General features: G+C 40.9%; 1 protein-coding gene across 4 annotated transcripts; it reads right to left on the bottom strand.

Annotated features, from left to right (window-relative positions):
* Positions 1-1324: 1324 nt before the first annotated feature.
* Positions 1325-20812, bottom strand: LOC100250839 (serine/threonine protein phosphatase 2A 57 kDa regulatory subunit B' theta isoform). Of its 4 annotated transcripts, none has more exons than XM_059742826.1 (5): positions 19941-20744; positions 19696-19811; positions 19003-19408; positions 17852-18903; positions 1325-2256 (listed from the first exon to the last, which is right to left on the bottom strand). In XM_059742826.1, exons 3-5 carry the CDS (start codon positions 19067-19069, stop codon positions 1897-1899), a joined length of 1479 nt encoding a protein of 492 aa, XP_059598809.1. In that variant the 5' UTR covers positions 19070-19408; positions 19696-19811; positions 19941-20744; the 3' UTR covers positions 1325-1896. The 4 variants fall into 4 exon arrangements, with proteins under 4 accessions (XP_059598809.1, XP_010660818.2, XP_010660814.2 ...); XM_010662516.3 differs by having other exon boundaries at positions 19003-19366; XM_010662512.3 differs by having other exon boundaries at positions 17852-19366; positions 19941-20812.
* Positions 20813-21318: the final 506 nt, after the last annotated feature.

The raw sequence follows: 21318 nt of genomic DNA, 5'->3' as shown, positions 1-21318 counted from the left end.
AGGGGGTCTACACATGCACATGATGGTATCTCTAGTTATGATTAGAGTCGTATTTATGTATCAAAATAGGTTCAATGAGTAGAAGTTGAAGGGGGTATAGTCAATATGCAAACTTGGAATTGGTAAGTCATATATGCATTACTAGTTTCATTTATCCCATGATACAAGTTGTATATTTTAATTATTTAAATGTGTCAAGCCAACAAATGCTTCAATATATGAATTTTGAAAGGCTTCAAATTCAAATATGTAGAGACCAAAGTTGAATCACATGATTTAAGCCTTTTACCCACAACCTATTATTGAAAATGGACATAATTTTTCTTATTCAGATGAATTTAGAAATGTATTATATTGGTCAATTTTAGTACTAATTCAAAAAGAATTCTTCGAAGTGATTATCGATGTCTTGTTAATGAATGAGTCCCCTTAAACCATAATTTGAAGCTTCACACCTTCAACAATATGCAATGTTCAAGTCAACATTTAATGTCGATAAAGAGAGGTGCCCACATGATAGAACAAGTCATAAAGCCAACTTTATATTATTTATACCATCAAACTTGCCAAGACTTCTTGAGGCAATATCAAGAACATTAGGCTATAAAAATATTCTATTTTTACTTGGTCGTGGTAGATTTGTTAGCGTGTAAGCATGCAAAAGGTGATGAAATCATATATAAATATTGAATTTTGAAAGGTCCAAAACAGGACATGGGTTTTGACTTTTGAGAGAGTGAGTCGACAAATCGCAGGAATTTAACCATATCCTAGTTTGTGAAAGCAACAACGTACACATCCAGATTAAAAGAATAATCAAAACCCATTTGGCATTTGAATTGATCTTCCACATCCATTTAACCAAAATAGCACTAATCCATCTCTAGTCTTAGGTAACTTGTAATTTATAGTAATATCAAAACTATACCATATTACCAAAAAAGAAAAAGAAAGGGCTTGAAATTCAAACCTCCCATAACATTATAGAGATAAAGAAAACTGACCAATTCTACACAAAAAAAGGCAACTTGGTGGTTGTCATCCTTCTTGATGAGGTTGAGGTGAAGTGGAAAAACATGGGCATCCTTCTCTTTTAAGCCATTGCTGATGGTGTTGAACCATTTCCAACATCCAAGATGAATCAAAATCTACTTATAAACCCAGTTGCAGAACAACTAAATGGAGCCTCCATGCATATACCTTACACAAAGAAAGAAGAACAATATATGTCCGGAAATCATGATGCAGGAAGGAGTAGGGTTTGTGAACCCATAAATGAGACTAATAAAGGGTACAGGAGGATGACAAGCAGCCAAGGAAGAAATACATACTAACCCTTTTTCTTGGGGGCTTAACCGGAATTAGATTTATAAAGTTTTTCTGTCTACATTGGAAACTCATGGCAAACAGTAGTTCCATTTAACAGAAGCAACAAGTTTAATGATACATATAATAAATTTGAAGACTAAGAGTACTTTTAATTAAACCAAATTCAAAAATATGTAAACAGATATATGTGAATTGAAGATTCCTTTCTGTCGCCCTTGAGAGCATCAAACTGCAAAAAGGCCAAATTTAACAACCTGAATCTCCTTCGGTTTTTTAACTATGCATTGCAGCACCATACAACCCCATCTCCCCATTTGCTTTCTCCAACAACCCCAATCCCCATATATACAGTCCGCGCTTATGAACCAGAATGGGGCCTTTTTGTGCCCCTCACAGTGGTATCATCCTTAACCCTCTTGTTACCTGACAAACCAAAACTTGAAAAGGAAAAAACAAGGTCAGCAAGCAACCAAGGGAATTAACAACTCCCCATCATGGCTCCTCCCAATGCATACCAATATGAAAATCATAAACTTTGGGAGTAACCATCAGGAATGTGCTCACTCCCTAGCCAGAAGGTGTATGAGTGGTTGCTCTACGAGGGACAAGCACTGGTTCATTACTCGTAGCTTTCATGGCAGCTATCTCTTCTAAGCGCTTCCATGTGGCTTCACGTTTCATCTTAACCTCCTTCTCTTGTGCTTCATCTTCCTGAAACTTGAGCAAACACTCCTCGAACAGCTCAGGGTCAACATCAGAGAAGATCTTGCGGACATTTAATGTCAAGCTCTGTACTGCCTGATTCCAGTGGTTTCTAGCATTTCTCTCCAAGGCAGGGAAGATAATTGGCAGTATGACTTTGCGATTTTGTTTTATTAGGTTCTCGATGTGATCATTATTCCATAAAAACAAGGCCCTCTCTGCCACCTGTAGATAAAGTAGTTAAATAAATTAGAAGGGAACTCCATCCGGTCTGATATTATTGAACTATGGTTGTCACAGAACTCTGGGACAGCTAAAGAAATTTGGGGTTGTTACAGACTGCCATGGTTCAGGAACAACAATGGTATTGAGAATTAACAGCAAATCACATTTCTAGAGTAAATAAAATTTGGCCGTTACTACACACGTAAATACATGATGTGCTCAGATAGTCAACAGTGTTTCCAAATTTTGTTAACATGGACAACTAGTAAAACTTTTTTTTTTTTTTTTGATAGATAAACACAAATATATTAAAGGAAGGTCACAAAGCATACAGGGAGTATACAAATCAGCCTAAAACAAGAACACAAAAAATAAGCAACCTCACCCACCCTTAAATGGCCGCTAGCCATTCCAAAAAGCCTAAGAGCGAAGAGGACTCCTCTCTAATATACACCCTAGCCCAACTCCACAAGGTACATACAAAAGAATTTTTGAGTTTCTATATATCTAAAGAACCTCCCCTAAAAGATAATCTATTCCTCTCCTTCCATACCGTCCAAAAAATGTATTGGTAGTAAAACTTAGACTACCAATAATGTATTGTTATCTCACACCATCAGCATCACCATTGCCAACTCTTATACTGCTAAGGTAAAAAAATGATCACACACACACACACACAAAGGAGGGAGGGAGGGAGACGGACAGGGTGGGGAGGGAGAGAGAGAGAGAGAGAGAGAGAGAGAGGAGAAGCATATTGTGTAACCACACCACGTATGCTAGTACATATATATTGACATTGTATTCATGAATTCTTCCCAGTAGTCCTACTTCATTACCATAATATCATATACCATTTGTGTGGATCATATAACCCCAATAATGGTGTATAATATGGGTCAGCCTTTTCATAACCATTTATCTAAACAGTATAACAGGATATGATGATCACCCAATTGTCAATGGTCCTTACCTTGCTCTCCATTTTTGTAGCTGCCACCACTACACCTTGGCCACTTATAATTGTGTTGCAATCCTCTCTCCGGTCTCCCTCTTTTAGCCTTGGCAAATTCTCTCTTGGCAGAACCAGTCACTGTGCCTACCCATCCTTTTCCTCCTCTTATCCTGTAATTAATTCCTGATTTCTTATTTTGATCTTTTCCTTTTCCCTCACCCTTTTGTCCTTCTGCCATTACCTCATTCTCCTCTCTTTCAACATGAGGCCAGATTATCTCACCTCTCTTCTCAATTGCAGGCCCCCTACCACTCTTCTGCCTTGTCTACCTAAAATCCTCATTCTAATCAGAATGATCCTAGAAATAACCATGGCCATGACTGTGGAAGTGGGAAATGGTTCCCTTAATATCCCCAATCTCACCCCCACCCTAGTCTTCTTGGTCCTGGTCCAACTCCCATTTTCCTTCACTCTCAGGCCTCTACCACTCCCTCTAATTTTGTGTCAGATTTGCATAGGCCATGGTCATGATACTGTTCATTTCCATAGCCATTTAACCATGCATATATGGAAATATTTTACCACACTCTTGGCTCCTCCTATTAGCAGTGATACCAATATGCCAGAGCACCCAACACATGACTTCCAATCTCTAGAATTTCTGTTTGTATTCAGACCATCATGGATCACACACCATCTTTGAGGGGAATGACCCAACTACTAATTTCAAAACAGGCAACAATTACTTTGCCCACCCCACACCTACATTCTCATTATAGCATGCTTTACACATTCCTGCATTCCAGAAAATCTTCTACCTATGCACATTTAGCTAGGAATTTGAACCCTTATTTTCTCCTCAGACATCATCATCAAAGATCTGACATGAGGGAGAGTTCTTCATGCGGACCCAAGCAATGGAGAGTCCATACTTCTTCCAACTGGCGTCAGAATGTTTTCTTGCCTTGGTTATGCAGAAGTTTATTTTGTTAGATGATTCTTTATCTGCCATAAACATTCCTTTGAGTTGGTTGTCAGGTAAGATGTCTAGCTTGCCTTTTCATTTATCATATCATAGTCCAGATTGCAATCAACACATCCAAACTTATGCTTTCCTGACCCTGTGGCATCTCATGCTAGACATCAATACTATTTACTATTGGTGAATGAGTACTCTTGGTTTACCTGACTGTTTCTGTTTTTCACATAAATGAAATTTGTTCTTGCTTTAGCCACTTTAAGCGCTTTGTTGAGGACTCTTTGCTTATGTTAGAGCCTGGCTAACAAATGGTGATGGTAATTCTTCATATGTTCATACTAAACTCAGACAAATGGTGGTGGGTATGTATAACAGCTTATCTTTGTTGTAAAGATGGAGGAGAGAGAGAGGGCTAGAGAGAGAAAGATCGCGAGAGAGGGAGAGAGCGGTGACGATGAGGGTTCGACGGAAATCGCAGAAGGCGCGAGCCATGCGAGGCCTGGGAGTAATGTCAAGAGGGGTGGATTCGGCGTGGAATCGAAAAGATTCGAGGTCGAGGTGGAGGAGAGGAGAGGTAGATTGCATGCCACGATTGTGGAGAAGAAAGGCGGGATCTCGTCGTGGGTCAGACTAGGTCCGATGAGCCTTGGGATAGTCTTTGAATGTTTGAATCTGAGTATTGAGGACCGAAGAATGGGTAGGTGGGCAAGAGAGTGGAAGGAAAACGGGAGGATGTACTCTCTGTCGCGCGATTACAACAGAGGGGGCTGCTTTCTTCGTTTGGGAGTTGCGGATTTGGAGGGAAAGAGGTTTAGTGTCTATATTCCTAGAGGAAGAGGAGAAAGGGGTGGATGGGCTTCAATGGCGGACACACTGAGGAGTTTGGGCTGCGAAGAAAGGTGCCCTAATAACCAGAAGGCAGTTGTGTCCCGGACGAAGCCGAACATGGTGAAGTCTTATGTGGAGGCGACCAAAGTGGCGAAGGAAAAGGAGAGAGCAACAGCTAGGGTAGATATTACTACGGAAGAGGTGGGAAGGAATTTATCCAAACTTGGCCACTGTATTGTTGGGACTTGGAATCACAATGCAGCGAAGGGTGATGATCTCAGAGGGTGGGGATCCCAGCTAGCGAGAATATGGAGGTTAAAAGGGAGTTTAGGGCTGGCTAAAATGGAGAGGGGAAAGGTGTTAATGGAGTTTGAGATCCTGGTAGAGGCGGAGCAAGTCTCAAAGATGGGAAGCATTTTGCTTGGGGGGATAGATCTCCGTTTAGAGAAGTGGAATCCGGAGACGGGATGTTTGAAGGAAGGGGAAAGGAGCAATGAAGCGTGGGTGCGGGTAGTTGGGCTGCCTGTCTCCATGTGGGAACGGGATATTCTGAGGAAAATTGGGGACGCGTGTGGGGGCTTCCTTGCGATTGATCATCAAACGGAAAAAATGGAGGATTTACAGTGGGCACGCCTCTTGGTGAAGCGGAACGGTGGGTCTCCTCCCAGCTTAGTGGAGGTTTGGATTGATGGGTTTTGTTACGAGGTTACCTTATGGTGGGAAATCAGGCCAGTCATCAAAGTTCCGGCGACTGGAAAGAGAGGGAAGACCGTCGTGACAGATGCGAAGGAAGGGGGTGACGCGAGTGCACGCGCGGGGGGGCGCGTGTTGGGGGCGATGGAGGGTTCAAGGCTCGAGGACTGCCTGATGACTGAGGATGGGACGCAGAGTCAGGTCAGTGGGTCGGGTCAGAACTCGGATCCAAATCGGAGCGAAGACGGGCTGGGTTTGTTGGGCCAAGCATCATCTTCTAGAGGGCCTAAAGCTTACACTTCCACTGGGCCAAGCTCGCTTGGGTTGTTGCTTTATGGGAATGGAAATGGGAAGCCCAAGGAAAAGGCCGGGCCTTTGGGTTTACTAAAAGGGGATGGGCTTGCTTTTCGAAGCTCATCTCCTCCTGCTTCTTCTAAGGCCCAGACGGAGAAGGGATCCTCTGCTATGGTGCGCAGTCGAGGCCCACTGAGGAGCCCAGGCGTGGGCATCCCCAACTGCTGGGGGAAGGATGACCAGTGGGGGCTAAGACGTGGAGACGAGACAGAGTGGGGGGGGATCTCCAGAACCGATAGCGCTCTGCTGGAGGAAGACGCAAGGTATGTTCCGTCTTCCTCTGGAATGGTGACTTTGGACCATTCTCCTCCTTTCTTTTCTTCTTTTGGTCGGACTCCAAGGAAGGAGTCTTTCGACTGTTCTGGAACTTTAGTGGAGTCAATCAAGGGGGATTGCCTATGCAAGGAAATTGGGCATTCACAGCAGTTTGCGGGGAAGTGTTGGGACTTGGTAGAGATCAGTAACGACAGCATGGAGGATGATAGAAAGGCTCTGTGCCTAGCCCGGCCTATTTCTCAAGAAGAGGGTGCATGGGTGGATGAAGGATGGGAAGAAAGTGATTTGGCTAGGTTCAGTCAATTCCTAGGATTTTCAACAGAGGGCCTAGAGAAAGACATTCTGGAGTTTATGGTTAAAATTAGGAAGAGAAGAGAAAGAATTCACAGCAAAGCTATGTTGGAGAAATCGAAATTTGAAAGGGAGTTGAGAAGACTTGAATGCTCAGTAAACTATGAGGGGGGGAAGAAGAGAAAGGGTACTGTGCAAGGAAGAGGGTGTCAAATTATGGAAGTCCAATGAAAATAAGGCTTTTGAGCTGGAATGTACGCGGGGTCAATGATAGTTCCAAGAGGAAAGTGATTAAAGCTCTGATTAGAAAGCAAAAAGTTGACTTGTTTTGCATCCAGGAAACGAAAATTCAATCCATGAATGAGGGTATGGTTAGGAGTTTGGGGTCAGGGAGGTTTCTGGATTGGGGTGCCTTGGAAGCTCAAGGAACAGCAGGAGGGATTCTAATTTGCTGGGACAAAAGAACCCTAGAAATCCTTGAGATGGAAATGGGCCAATTCACAATTTCCTGCAGACTTAGGAATGTTGAGGATGGGAAGACCTGGATTTTTACGGGTGTGTATGGGCCGTTTTCCAAAGATGACAGGGACACCTTCTGGGGGGAGCTTGGGGCGATTAGGGGAATCTGGGATGACCCTTGGTGTGTTGGGGGTGATTTTAACGTCACTCTAAACCTTGGGGAAAGGAGTAATCAGGGGAGGCTGACTGGCGCCATGAGAAGATTTGCCTAAGTGACGGATGAGTTAGAGCTTTTGGATATTCCGTTGCATGGGGGGGTGGCTTCCTGGAGTGGGGGAAGGAATAACCAAGCTTGGGCTAGACTGGACCGGTTTTTAGTGACCCAAGATTGGTTGGACTGCTTCAGTGGGGTCCTTCAGTGCAGGCTGCCTAGACCCGTTTCTGACCATTTCCCCATCTTACTGAAAGGTGGGGGGGTAAGAAAGGGCCCCTCCCCTTTTAGGTTTGAAAACATGTGGCTCAAAGTTGAGGGGTTTAAGGACCTCCTTCGGGGGTGGTGGCAGGAGGCGGGGGGGAGGGGGAGGGCTAGCTTCAGAGTGGCTTCAAAATTGAAGTATCTGAAGGATAAAATTAAATCTTGGAACAGGGAAGTGTTTAGGAGGGTGGAAGTCAACAAAAATCTAGCCTTGCAACAAGTAGAATTTTGGGATAGGGTGGAGAGTGGCAGGAGCCTAACTGAAAGGGAGTCAGAGCTGAAAACTGAGGCTAAGGAGGCCTTCAAAAATTGGGTTCTTCTGGAAGAAACGCATTGGAGACAATCTTCTAGGGAGTTGTGGCTGAGGGAAGGTGATAAGAATACGGGTTTCTTTCACCGGATGGCTAATGCTCATAGAAGAAATAACTCCATGGATAAGATTAAAATCAATGGGAGGTGGTTGGAGGAGGAGAGGGAGGTGAGAGAGGGGGTTGTGAATGCCTTTCAGCAGTTGTTGTCAGAGGATCATTCATGGAAATCTGATATAGAAGGGCTGCAGCTCAAAAGCTTAAACCATGTTGAAGCTGAAGGTTTGGAGCAGCCCTTTACTGAGGCAGAGATTCATTTGGCTCTGATGGGTATGAATGGTGATAAGGCTCCAGGCCCGGATGGGTTCACAGTGGCCTTTTGGCAGTTCTGTTGGGAGTTCGTGAAGGAGGAAATTGTGGACGTGTTCAAGGAGTTTTATGAAGACAAGTCGTTTGCTAAGAGCCTCAACTCTACTTTTCTGGTCCTCATTCCTAAGAAAGGGGGGGCTGAGGATTTGGGGGATTTCAGACCAATTAGCTTGCTTGGGGGTGTGTATAAGCTCTTGGCCAAAGTGTTGTCCAATAGAATTAAGGAGGTGCTAGACAAGGTGGTTTCGCCGGACCAAAATGCCTTTGTGAAGGAAAGACAGATTTTAGATGCTTCACTCATAGCCAATGAGGTAATTGACTATTGGCTTAAACGCAAGGAGAAAGGGGTGATATGTAAACTGGACATTGAAAAAGCCTATGATAGTATTAATTGGAACTTCCTCATGAAGGTCATGCGGAAGATAGGCTTTGGGGACCGGTGGTTGAAATGGATTTGGTGGTGTATTTCAACGGCAAGCTTTTCTATTCTGGTCAATGGGGTGCCGGCTGGTTATTTCTCCAACTCTAGGGGGTTACGCCAAGGTGATCCACTCTCCCCCTACCTTTTTGTGCTGGGCATGGAAGTTCTAAGCGCTATGTTGAGAAGGGCTGTTGATGGGGGCTTCACTTCAGGTTGTAGCATCCAAGGGAGGGGGGGAATGGAGATAAATGTGTCCCATTTACTTTTTGCTGATAATACGATTATTTTTTGTGAAGCAAGGCAAGATCACATTACTTACCTAAGCTGGATTTTGGTATGGTTTGAGGCAGCCTCTGGTCTTAGAATAAATCTTGCTAAAAGTTAAGTAATCCCGGTTGGAGAGGTGGAAGACATTGAGATGTTGGCGGTGGAGTTAGGGTGTAAAGTGGGGACCCTCCCTTCGGTTTATTTGGGGCTGCCTTTGGGAGCCAAGCACAAGGCCATGGCTATGTGGGATGGGGTTGAAGCAAGAATGAGAAGAAGGCTTGCACTGTGGAAAAGACAATATTTGTCAAAGGGTGGGAGGATTACCCTCATCAAAAGCACTTTGGCCAGCATGCCGATTTACCAATTGTCTCTTTTTCGCATGCCTAAGCTGGTTGTTAAAAGGCTTGAAAAGCTTCAAAGGGACTTTCTTTGGGGAGGGGGAAGTTTGGAAAGAAAGATTCATCTTATCAACTGGGCGGTGGTGTGTACCCATAAGGAGAGTGGGGGCCTAGGTATTCGGAAAATTGATCTTTTGAATAAGGCTCTATTGGGGAAATGGATTTGGCGGTTCGCCATTGAGGAAGACTTCTTCTGGAGAAAGGTGGTTGGGGTGAAGTATGGTTGGTTGGGTTTTGGTTGGAGAACAAAGGAGGCCCGCGGAACGTTTGGGGTGGGGGTTTGGAGGGATATCTTGAAGGAGTCGTCTTGGTGTTGGGATAATATTGAATTCAAAGTGGGAAAGGGGACTAAGGTGAGTTTCTGGACTGACCATTGGTGTGGTAATGAGGAGCTGGCCCAAACTTTTCCCCAGTTGTTTGAATTGGCAGTCCAAAGGAACGCCTCGGTAAATGAGATGTGGGATTCTAGCCTCGGCCAAGGAGGTTGGAATATAAGACTCTCCAGAAACCTTAATGATTGGGAGCTGGACGTTTTTGGAGAGCTGCTGCAGTTGTTAAGGGATTTGAGGACTTCTCTTGAAGAGGATGCAGTGATTTGGAAAGGAGAGAGTCATGGCCTCTTTCGGATTAAAGATGCCTACAAGCTTTTGGCAGGGTCTAATGTCATTAGCTTCCCGAAAAAGGGCATTTGGGTGGATAAGGTTCCAACCAAAGTTGGTTTTTTTGCTTGGGAGGCGTCTTGGGAGAAAGTTTTAACTTTGGACAAGCTTCAAAGAAGGGGATGGCAGTTTCCTAACAGGTGTTTTTTATGTGGTTGTGAAGAGGAAAATGTAAATCATATACTTTTACACTGTACAGTTGTAAGGGCTCTCTGGGAGATTGTCTTGGCCTTGTTTGGGGCTAATTGGGTGTTCCCAGAGAAAGTCAAAGATATGCTAGTCAGTTGGAGGGGCCCTTTTGTGGGGAGAAAGAGGAAAAGGATTTGGACTTCCATTCCGTTGTGTATTTTTTGGACGGTTTGGAAGGAGAGAAATAGATTAGCGTTTAGGGGGGGCTCTCTAGCTATTCAGAAGCTAAAGAATTCTTTTGTTTGTAACTTGTGGAGTTGGGCTAGGGTGTATATGGGAGAGGAGTCCTCTTCGCTTATAGGTTTTTTGGAATGGCTCGCTACTCCTTAAGGGGTGGTGAGTGTTGGTTGTTGGTTTGGCTACTGTGTATACGTCCTGTATGCCTTGTGGCTTTTTGCCTCTTTTAATATATTTGCGCGCACTAATCAAAAAAAAAAAACAGCTTATCTTTGTTGCACTATTAGATCATCAACTTTTTTTTTTTTTTTTGATAAGGGAATGTATTAATAAGCTTTAAAAGCGCACAAAAGAACACAGGACATATACAAAGTGAACTTAGCAAAAAAATAGGAAAGAGGGAAAACACAACTTGCACTATTAGATCATCATGGTACTTTCTGTTTAATTTCATGCCTGCATTCCATTAAAAAAAAAAATGGGATTGTTGAAGAAAAGCGCCAATACAACTTTTTTATAGGCAAACAAGAAAATATATTAAAAGAGGCTGAAAAGAACCTAGCAAGGAACGCATGATGTATACAAATTGAGCTGAGTAGACAAGCAAATAGGAATAGAGAAAACAAAAAACAACCTTCTTCTCCTTACTTTGAGTTCAACCAATCTACAAAGCCTATCATTGTCATAGAAGGACTGTCTATGCACACTCTAACCCAGTTCAAAAAGATGCACATAAAGAAAGATTTGATCACTTGACCTGACTATTCTACATCTTCAAATGACCTTCTATTTCTTTTCTTCTATAATAAAGGAGCGGTCCTCCAAGCTTTCTTCCTCTTCTTCCTCACAAAAGAACCATGTCAACTCAGAAGATTGTCTTTTATAGAAGAGTGCATCACCTAGACCACTCCAAATAGATAATAAATAAATAAATAAATAAAAAGCTGCCACAGGATTTTCGCTTTGGAGCAATGGAAGAGAAATTGGCTTGACTCTTCATCCTCTTTACACATGTAGCATCTATTCGGAATACTGAATCCCCTCCTGAGCTGATCAAGTGTTAAAATCATTCCATAAACAACTTCCCAAGTGAAGAAACGCACCTTCGTTGACACTCATGGGTTCCATACTATGCATGCAAGGAAAGGCTCACTTCATCCTTGGGCTAAGGATGCTTAGAAAGATTTGATCGAGAATTTCCCACTCATGATTTCCCTCCATATAAATATGTCCTTCCCATCCCTTCTAATTGAGGTCAATTGAAGTCTATGAAAAAAGACTTCCCCACTCCTTTCAATCGGTCAAGGAATAGTCTGTGAAAAAGGGGGACTCCATAAGACCCCCTCCCCAACCTACTCTCACATCTCTGCTACCCAAGAGTCTTTGTCAATGGTTATAGAAAATAACATTTGAAATGACTCTTCCAAAGAACTTCTTTTGCATCATCTATCCTTCTAGAATTTTACCTTTCTGATATTATGCACAATAAATCAAGCTCTACTTCTAAAAACTTCCCACCCGATTCTAATAGCCCTTTACAACCCTACTCCATAACCATCCCTAACCACCCTCAAGCACCATTCCCCTTCTTTTATCCCAAACTCCCCTATTTTGACCTATTTCCAAAGGGACTCCCTAGGAAGCAAATCTTCAACTCCATTTGCTAAGAAGAGCCTTATTAAGAGTATGGAGATTTTTTTTTTGCCAAGCTCTCCCTTCCTTTTGTCCAAACGAATGGTAGACACTTAAGTGAATGAGGCTTTTCCCAAGCGCCTTATCCCAAAGGAAACCCCCTTTGGATCTGCTTTAATCCCTTTTTTTATTTTTTGGTAGGTAAAGAGAACGTATATTAATAAGAGAAAGGCCAAAAAAGCACCCCTAAAGTACACAAGGAGTATACAATGGGCACCCAAGACGCCACCAAAAAATCAAAGAGGGACAACAAAAACGGCACCCTCAACAAGACCCTATCCAATTCACAAAATCTTCAATAAAAGAAGGGCCAAGAGCTATAAACAAATTGGACCACACCCAAAGATTACACACAAAACAAGTTGGATTTGTTTCAATCTTAAGCCCACCCTTCTCAAAATGGCAAATACAAATATAAAATAAATTGGCAAACTTGACAATGTGCTCTTCATCAAGGTACCTATTCCTTCTTATGACAAGTATTGCCCCTTCCATAAGGCTAGCTTTCTCTTTAAACTAGAAATAAGCTCAAACCATATGAAGACCCAATTTAAATACTCTAAATGTTGTTGGTTAGCATAAAAAAGAATTAGGGTATTGTCAAGGAACAACAAATGTGACACTTCCATTCTCCCCTCACCTCTTCCTCCCAAAGTCCACTTTGAATCCCGAGATGAAATCCCTTCTTCCCCCCCCTCCCAAACTTAGTGCCTCCATTGCCAAAACAAATAAATAAGAGGAAAGAGGGTCTCTCTGCTTCAAACTCTTGGAGCTCTAGGAAAAACCGGACAAAATTCGTTGACTAGAATAGAGAATTTCAGCATAGAAATTGGTGCTCTTTAGCCTTGAATTCATTTGCAATGAGGACTGCATCCAAAATTTGTCTGCCCTCCATGAAAGCTTATTGGTAAACTAAAACCAGCTCACCCAACACTTTTTTTCTCCAATTAGCTAAAACTTTAGTCAAAAGCTTATACAACCCTCCAACTAAGCTAATGGGTCTGAAATTTGTCCAAGTCCTTATCTCCACCTTTCTTAGGAATTAAGACCAAGAAAGTAGCATATACACTTCTCTGAAAAGAGTTGTTATAGAAAAAAAACTCCCTCAAGAAGCCCATCACCTCAAATTTTACAAAGTCCAACTACCAACTCATCCTCCAAAACACCATAGTGAAACCATCTAACCTTAAAGCCTTTTCTCCACCTAAACCAAACAAGGTAACAAAATCTTTCCACTCAAAAAAATAAACCTTCAAGTTCTTAGATCATCACTCCCAATACTTCAAAGGCCATCCCATTAATGTTGGGTCTCCAATCCTCATTTGGAGATTTGGGAAAGCCCTCAACACCCCTTCCTTCATCAATCAATCCTTATTCATTCTAACTTTGGACAAAAAGTTTCTCCTTCTTGGTGCATGGACCATTTTATGGAAGAAGTTGGTACTTTTATCCCCCTCTTTTAACCAGATTTCTCTCAATTTCTGCTTCCACATTGCTTCGTCCCACTTGCTAAACTCAAGCATTGCCAACCTTCTAGCCTTAGACTCTTCAACAGTGAGACTACTTCTCTTTCCTTTAAATACCATAAACCAATATGATTTAGGGCCTCAATTTTTTAGTTGTGACATTGTCAAAGACCTCTTTATTTCACATTTTTAAATCATTATTGAGGGTCTATAGTTTTGCTACCAGTATATGACTGTACAAACCACCAATACATTGTCAAAATCGGTTCTTCTTTATCAAGCCCAACTTCCTAATAACTTGAGGGTTGAACCTTTTTTGCCTAGTTTTAATCACATTAAGAATGCTCCTTCTATTCCCAAAGGTAAGTTCCCCTATGTGATGTTTAAGGTTTCACTTGTCTCCACCTTTGCATGCACTTGGTTGTACTTGTTATTCTCATTGGGCTTCTAGCAACAAGCAAACTTAAGGCCCATACACACCAACTTATTCTTCCCAGCTATGATGTCCAACATCAATGCCATGAATGTCATGATCCTATATCAAGCAAAACCCCCATTTTCTTAACATAATTTTCAAAGGGATCATTTCCTTTTACCACTCCACTTATGCAACCCTAATTCTTCCATCTATTGCTATCAGTTGGCTTGCTCCTCTCCCCAACCCCTCTAACCCATTCTCTCTCTCTTCCTCTCTCACCCATCTTCATGCTCTCCCTTGCCAATTCGTTCCAAGCTACCATCCAATTGTTCCCTTTTCCAACACCTCTTATCCCATCAACCACCATTCCACTCATCCTATGGTCACTGGTCTTCAAGATGGAATTCATAAACATAAATATCTATTTCTTGCTAGTAAAGATTGTCTATCCTCCTATCACTTTTCTTTTTAGCTTCACAATTTCCTCCAGATCTTGCCTTTTATTCTCAAGCTTCTAAATAACCATAATGGCATCTTAGCATGCAAGAGGAGATCGATTCTCTTCTTCTTAATAGCACTTCAAGATTCCCTATAGCCTAATCATGCTTTCCAGCTCTAGGAATTGCATGTGCACATCCCATGAACATAGGTCATGCCTATTTTGGAGATTCTTAATATATTTTTTCTTACCGATAAATAAAATTAAAAAATTAAAAAATAAATAGAATTGCATATGGCCTTAGACAAGTTCCAGCTACATGGTTTTTCCCATTTCAACATATATTCTCTTATAAATAATCTTTAAAAAAATGAATAAAGAAAGAAAGACGTATCCACAAGCACGCCCCAATTGACTAGTTTTCCCATTTCTTTTTTTGATAGGTGCCTAGTTTTCCCATTTCAACTCCATCTCAAGTGATCAAGCTTTCAAAGGAAAGCCAATGTCACTTATAATGATTTTGTGTCTGACTTTATCGCAAGATGGCAAGCCCTTCCTTTCAGGTGTCCGTAAAAGGTTACCCCATCTTTCCCTGGCCCTGGAGTACCTGCCACTTCCTCCCCTCCCTGGTAGGGGCATAAAGAAAGGACATAGCAGGCCGAAAGGGTCCGAATGTACCTTTGAGGCATGAACTCTCAGTACATCTCATGCCTCAAACCTTTGATGATTTGAATGACTTATGCACCAAGGCACATGACCTAGAAATGCACCTTAGCAAGAAGTGCTCAACTCAAAGCCCAAGGCAGCTTCAAAGGTTGAGACAGCTGGAGTCAAAGCAAAGAAAAAGAAGAATGTTGTTACTACAGCAAACAGATTCATTGTTTTAGATGCTCCCAATGAAAACTCAAACGAGGATCAATTGGTTCAGTCTGCTGCTAGCTTGGAAGCAGAACCTTTGGCTATGAATGATGATAGCAGCATTGATCAGAGTGGTTGTAGATTAGGCTGATCGCAAAAAGAAGGTTGGTCGTAGATCTACGGAAAGGAATAAAAACCCGATTCAAGTCATTCAACATACTAGTGTTGGATGCATTTGCCTCCTCTGTGGGAGAATATATCATCACAAAAGAGATAACTCCTGTATTGATGCCTGATTTCTTATCTTAGAGCACATTTTGATGTGAGGAACCTTGGTCATCTCCATTATTTTCTTGTTATGTTATAGAGGCCTACCAAAGAGAAATCCTTCCCTAAAATGTTTTCCAAGTAAAGAAACTATAATTTCGACCACGACCATAATTTTGATGCCAAGCCTCGCCTCGCTAAAGTTCAAAATTTGTAAGATGTATGGTCATGATCGTGAATTTACAAGTTTCAAGATGTTGATTACATGGTTACTGCTTACCCATCAAAAAAAATAAAAAATGAACCTTTTTCTGCTGTTATTTTCTAGCAAGGCATTAGGTATGCTCCTCAGTATATTATCATGATATCTACTATGTGGTTAAGTAGGTTTTCCAATTCATTCTCCAATTTAGATGCAGTTCAAAATAGTGTAACGCATTCTTCACTGTCAAAAGAAACATTCACCAAAGACTTCAATTTCATCCCATTCCAGCCTCTCCTTTACATGCCTTCTCTGGTGCTAACTGAGATGACAATCCATATGATAGATGTTTGACCACTGGTGGTTATATTCTTTTTGCACAAAAGTAAGGCTGAAGAGGAGCACAATCCAGGGCCCACAATTCATCAAAAAGGACAAAAGTTTTCTTTGTCATCAAGTAATATATCCATATGAATTGCCCGCCCTAACAAGTAAAATAAAATCTCACTTAATTTTACGTAAGTTGACCTGCCTACAAATTTGTTACATCAATCTGACCTCCTCTGGCCTTATGTTCAGTAAGTTTCCATGCAGAATGATGCACCTCATCTCTCACCTAACATCACTTTTATTGTAGTTCAACATGATAAGCTATTTGAGTGATGCCAATATTAGGTCCACTCGTGGCAGAATTGAGAATAGAATAAACATTTGAATACATTCCAGTATAACCAATTTAAGATTGGCTCATACTGCAGGCTCAAGAATTTGGTTGACCCACTCACACAAGAATCAAATAATGCATCGAAGTAACTTGATACAACTGATGGATTTAATCATCATAATGTATCTTGTTAGAGATGGCTAAGCCATATTAGCTAGTTCAGGACAACACATACAAAGCATGCAATTGGCATGCTGAATTTTCATCTGAAGAAACCAATTATCAATATCCAATTTAGACAAATTCCCCAGCATGAAATACAACCAATAAAGGTTCAGCAGCCTATTCTGTTTGGGAAATCTACACATTATCATGGTACCATAACATCAAAAAAATGAAAAGTCAAACTTTTTGAAGCCTTACTCCTAATATTCCTAACAACCATGATTTTTGCAATTCTCATAACATACAAAACTAGAGCCAACAAATAGCACAAGAAAATATATCAGCTACAATTTGCAATAAGGGTTTACAAAGGAAAAAGGAAGTTCAGTTTATGCAGTTTAAAAGCCATCGAAGAAGTCCCCACGTGCATGCAGTATCATCCTTTTTTCTTTTTTTTTTGATAGGTAAAAAAACAATTGTATTAAAAGCACCTAGGTAGGCGCAAAGCATGCAGTAACACCATTTACTTCAGACATAACTGAACCCAATTTCACTTAACATGCAACCAAATCCATAACCATCAAACCTCATTAAAAATCACACATTACAAACCTAAATATGCTAATGCAATGAAAACAACTTTCAGTACCTATTATATCCTTGATTGAGTACCACAATGTGGTTGAAGTAGAAAGATAGAACAGTGGGATAGACCCATGTCGCCAAACAGAAGGGGAATGAGAGAGAGAGAGAGAAGGCAACAAAGATATATATGTTAGTATCTATTCCTATTTGGTGGGGCTAGCTAAGAATGAAAGTGTGTTTTAGTTTATAGGAATTCAAAGAGATCAATAATATATGCCAGGCTTTCATACACGGTATGTCAAGGATTAGAATTTGAGTATTTATTAGTTAATGGCACCAATTACCTTCAAGAGTATATAGAACAGAATTTGTGTAGATTTGATTTTGTGATGTTTTACTTCTAGTTTTATCATTCCTCATAACCTATTAAACACACCTCAGATTATCACTTCTTTTTTTAATGGATAACCTCAGATTATCACTTATTACAATGCAAAAGTTTAAATTGTTATAAGATTCTACATCACAATGACAAAAGACCAAGTAGATTTTAACATTCAGTTAGATGGAAGAAACACCATCTAGGGCGATTCCTCCAGATTAATGTGAAACATTCAGGCTCCAAGATTCATTACTAACTTCACAGTGGAAGCAAATTTCTGCTTCATAAACTCTCAAAAGAAAAAGCAAGAGATGAAAGCAGCAGTAAAATAACCTAATAAAACTAGTAAAACTGCCTACCTGAAAATGTGAACTGCTCAAACAACGACCAATCTGGCGGAACAAGGGTACCATACAGCGTTGGAATTCTGGAGGTTGAGTTGCTTCTAAAACTTCTTCCAACTCACCTAAGAACATGACCTCCTTTGAACTATTTGTAATTGGCCAATACTTTAATAAACCCCTTATAACAGTATCAGCAAGCTTGCAGTCTTTCTCCACAAATTGTGTGATGCAGTAAGATAACTGCTGATGGTACATGGGAATGCATTTTGGCTTATGCAGCGGAATTAGTGCTCGAACAAGAAAGAGTTTGTGCTCTTCTTTCAGTGGTAGCGCAAACCCATTGATTATACTGCCCAAAATCTCCAACAGCTCTGCAATTCCATTGTGCTTCTCAGTTTCAAAAATAAAACGATAAAAGATGTTGTTGATTGCTTTCCTGATGAATGGTCGGTGGACCATAAATTTTCCATAGATGCGGTGTAGAACAGTTTTCAAGTATTCTCTTTCTCTAGGATCCTCTGAATCAAATAGATCTAAGAGTCTGAGAACAAAAGAGTGATCAATGTACCTCTTAGCTAACTTTGCATCTGTCTCAGGTGATGCCACAAACCTCAGAAGAAATTCATACACAATTTGCAAGTGAGACCATGCAGGGTCCATTGAAGGCTCCTCCTCTTCCAAATCAAAGGCCTCTAAAACTTTGTTCTCACGGGGTGGAGAAGTGAGCGTCCTAAACAAATTTACAGATACCATCTTTATGATTTCTTGCATGACATTTTCTGTGAATTTCCCATTTGCTGAGGTCACATAATCCACAAGCTCTACCAAAGTCTGTCGCTTGATCTCCTTTTCCTTCAGGTTCTTTGTTGGGTCAGTGAAGTCAAACACCACACAACACAAGCTCAGCTTTCTGATAAACAGGGTCTGCTTCTCAGAGTTTGGAACATCTCGAAAACTTGGCAAGGCCTCATATGAAGCTGCCGCCGAATTCCCATTTAACTTCATATTCACAGCTTGGGGGATCTTATTTCCATAATTGGGTCCTGAATTTGATGTGGGGTTTGCGCCTGAAAGAGATGTAGCATTAAAGTTCCCAAACCTGTTATTTACTAAATCATTACTTCTTGAACTGGTAGAAGCATTTGAGGAGGAGATAGAAGCCCCACCTCCATCCCGATTCTCAGCTGATTTAGATGGCTTCCTTGGGAGCCTATTAAGTATATTTTTTATCATAACTTAAATGTCAAATCAACAGCTCCTTCTCATGAACTCAAGAACCCAACACAGACCAAAGCTTCTTTAGAGCAAAAAATAAAGCATCAGTAAGAACGAGAGGATATAACTTCAGTTGGAGAAGTAATAATCAAGGGCATTAAACCAATTTCAACCAGATTTTAGCAGCCTTCAGAGAATTAGTCCACCAATAAGTTTCTCTTGTCCCCGATTGAGAATCCCCATGCTTTTCTTGCATCTAGAGTTGTACCAATCCAAGTGGGCAAATTCCCCTAGTCAGATGAAAATTCAAACCCGCTTCACATCAAAAGAAATATGGGATCAGAAAGCCATTCCAACCTAGATACTCCACAAAACATTGAATTTCAAATCAATTAACTGAACAACAACCCTAATACCATGATTTTCTGTTCCTAAAGAAAAACTCATGATGCCCTCTTTTTTCACACACAGAAGAAAAGAAAAAATATTTCCTTTTTGACATGTATTGACAGACCCAGATGCAGAAACCAAGTTGAAATCAAACCATCCCAGCAATTTTCGAAATTACTAAGATTAAACTCTGGAAAATTATGACTTTTCTTTGTTCTTCCACATAGAAGGGAAAAGTTCAGATGTATATTCACCTCTTTCTCTTTTCTTCAGTTTCACCAAGATTCATAACCTATTCAGCTGGATCAAAAGACGATAAGATCTGGGCATGATCTACGAAACCCAGATAGCATTCTTCATCGAGACCAACCTACAAAGTTCCAAAACCAAAAAAGCAAAGAGAAAGTAGAAACAACATTAAACTTAACATTCATCGATGCATGCAAAGGAAGAGATAAGGAGAGGGAATAAAGAGGAGATAAGTGCCATCCATACTTACAGAGAAAGAGAAAGCTCGCAGCTGTTCCTTTTTCTTTATGGTCTGGGTCAATGATCTGAACCCAATAAGGAAAAAAAAAAAAAGGTCAGGAAACAACAATCTCTGGCTGTTGTTGATGGTGTTGGTGTCTTTGGTTCCCCAGAATTATTGTAGCCATTATTTTCTTTTCCATTTTCTTTCTATGCTTTTGTTTCTTTTTTTTTTTCTCTACCTTTCTCAGGAATTTCTACCTCTCACTACACCACTGTTGATTCTTCCTTTTTGGGCTTCTCCAGATGGAGAGATTGACAGAGAGAAATATCTTGCCCAAAACAACCCTCGAATCCACGTAAAATCCATGTCCACAATGCCTCTGAGATAAAAAGATAAAGGGTTGAAACTGGAAACCACTTAGAAAAGAACACCAACCCCAAACCCCAATCTCCTTCAAAAGCGCGTGGACAGAGTCCTATCATGTGGAAACATGTCCCCCATGTCTGCCCAGTTGCACTGTTGTCCTTGAAGCTTCAAACTCTAACCCCATCTCTGCTCTCCTCTCTGCTACAACTGGGACAAGACCCCACTTGCCCTGGAGGCGCGTTGCAGTCCTCTATCTCCTAATCCCTGAATTTTGATGATAGATTTTTAAGGAAGAAGGTTGGTAACAAGTGTTGCAGGAATCAAAAGTCTTTTGAGTAAATCCCAAGTCGTAAAAATCATGAAAACCTTGAATTCCAATTCATCATCGATGATTGTTTTGGAGTGATTATCTTATGTCGGTAAAATATACCCGTATTTTCTGAGGTTTTGTTTCGACATTTGTCAACTCCACACTCAAATTGTCTTTTTTTTTTTTAATATTTTTCCTCTTTAAAAATAAAATAAAAATAAAATAAAATAAAATAAAAAGCTCGGGTAAGCAAGCTTTCGGGTGAAAAGGAGATGGTGACAAAGAAATAATCAAAAGGGGATGGGAGCCTTATAAAAGCAGATAATGAAATTAATGATTAATTAATTAATTAATTATATATAGATTGCTTAAAAGGGTTTTATGAGGTTGGTTGCGACGCATTTACTAGGGTTGGAGCTTGAAATTCATCCAATGGATGACAGTATAAGATGGATCATCATCATTATCATCTTCTAAGATCTATCAGTGGCCACAGTGGGCGCTATTGGTGTTTTTATTTCGCTTTACAATGTCAACACTCCAGGGATTCCCTATTATCTCCTCACTTTCAAAGGTCTGCATCTTCCCTCCGGCCAATTAAAAAATGGTGTCCCTTTCCTTCGTTATTGTTTTTGATAAGGAGAGTCAAACTAGGTGTACGGTGGACATGGGCCGGCCCAGGCCCAAACTTCATAATTCATAAGAATTCCCACCTTACTTTGGGCCGTG

Source organism: Vitis vinifera, chromosome 14, assembly GCF_030704535.1.
Source record: "Vitis vinifera cultivar Pinot Noir 40024 chromosome 14, ASM3070453v1".
In the NCBI taxonomy this organism is placed as follows: domain Eukaryota; kingdom Viridiplantae; phylum Streptophyta; class Magnoliopsida; order Vitales; family Vitaceae; genus Vitis; species Vitis vinifera.
This window is presented reverse-complemented; position numbering and strand designations above follow the sequence as displayed.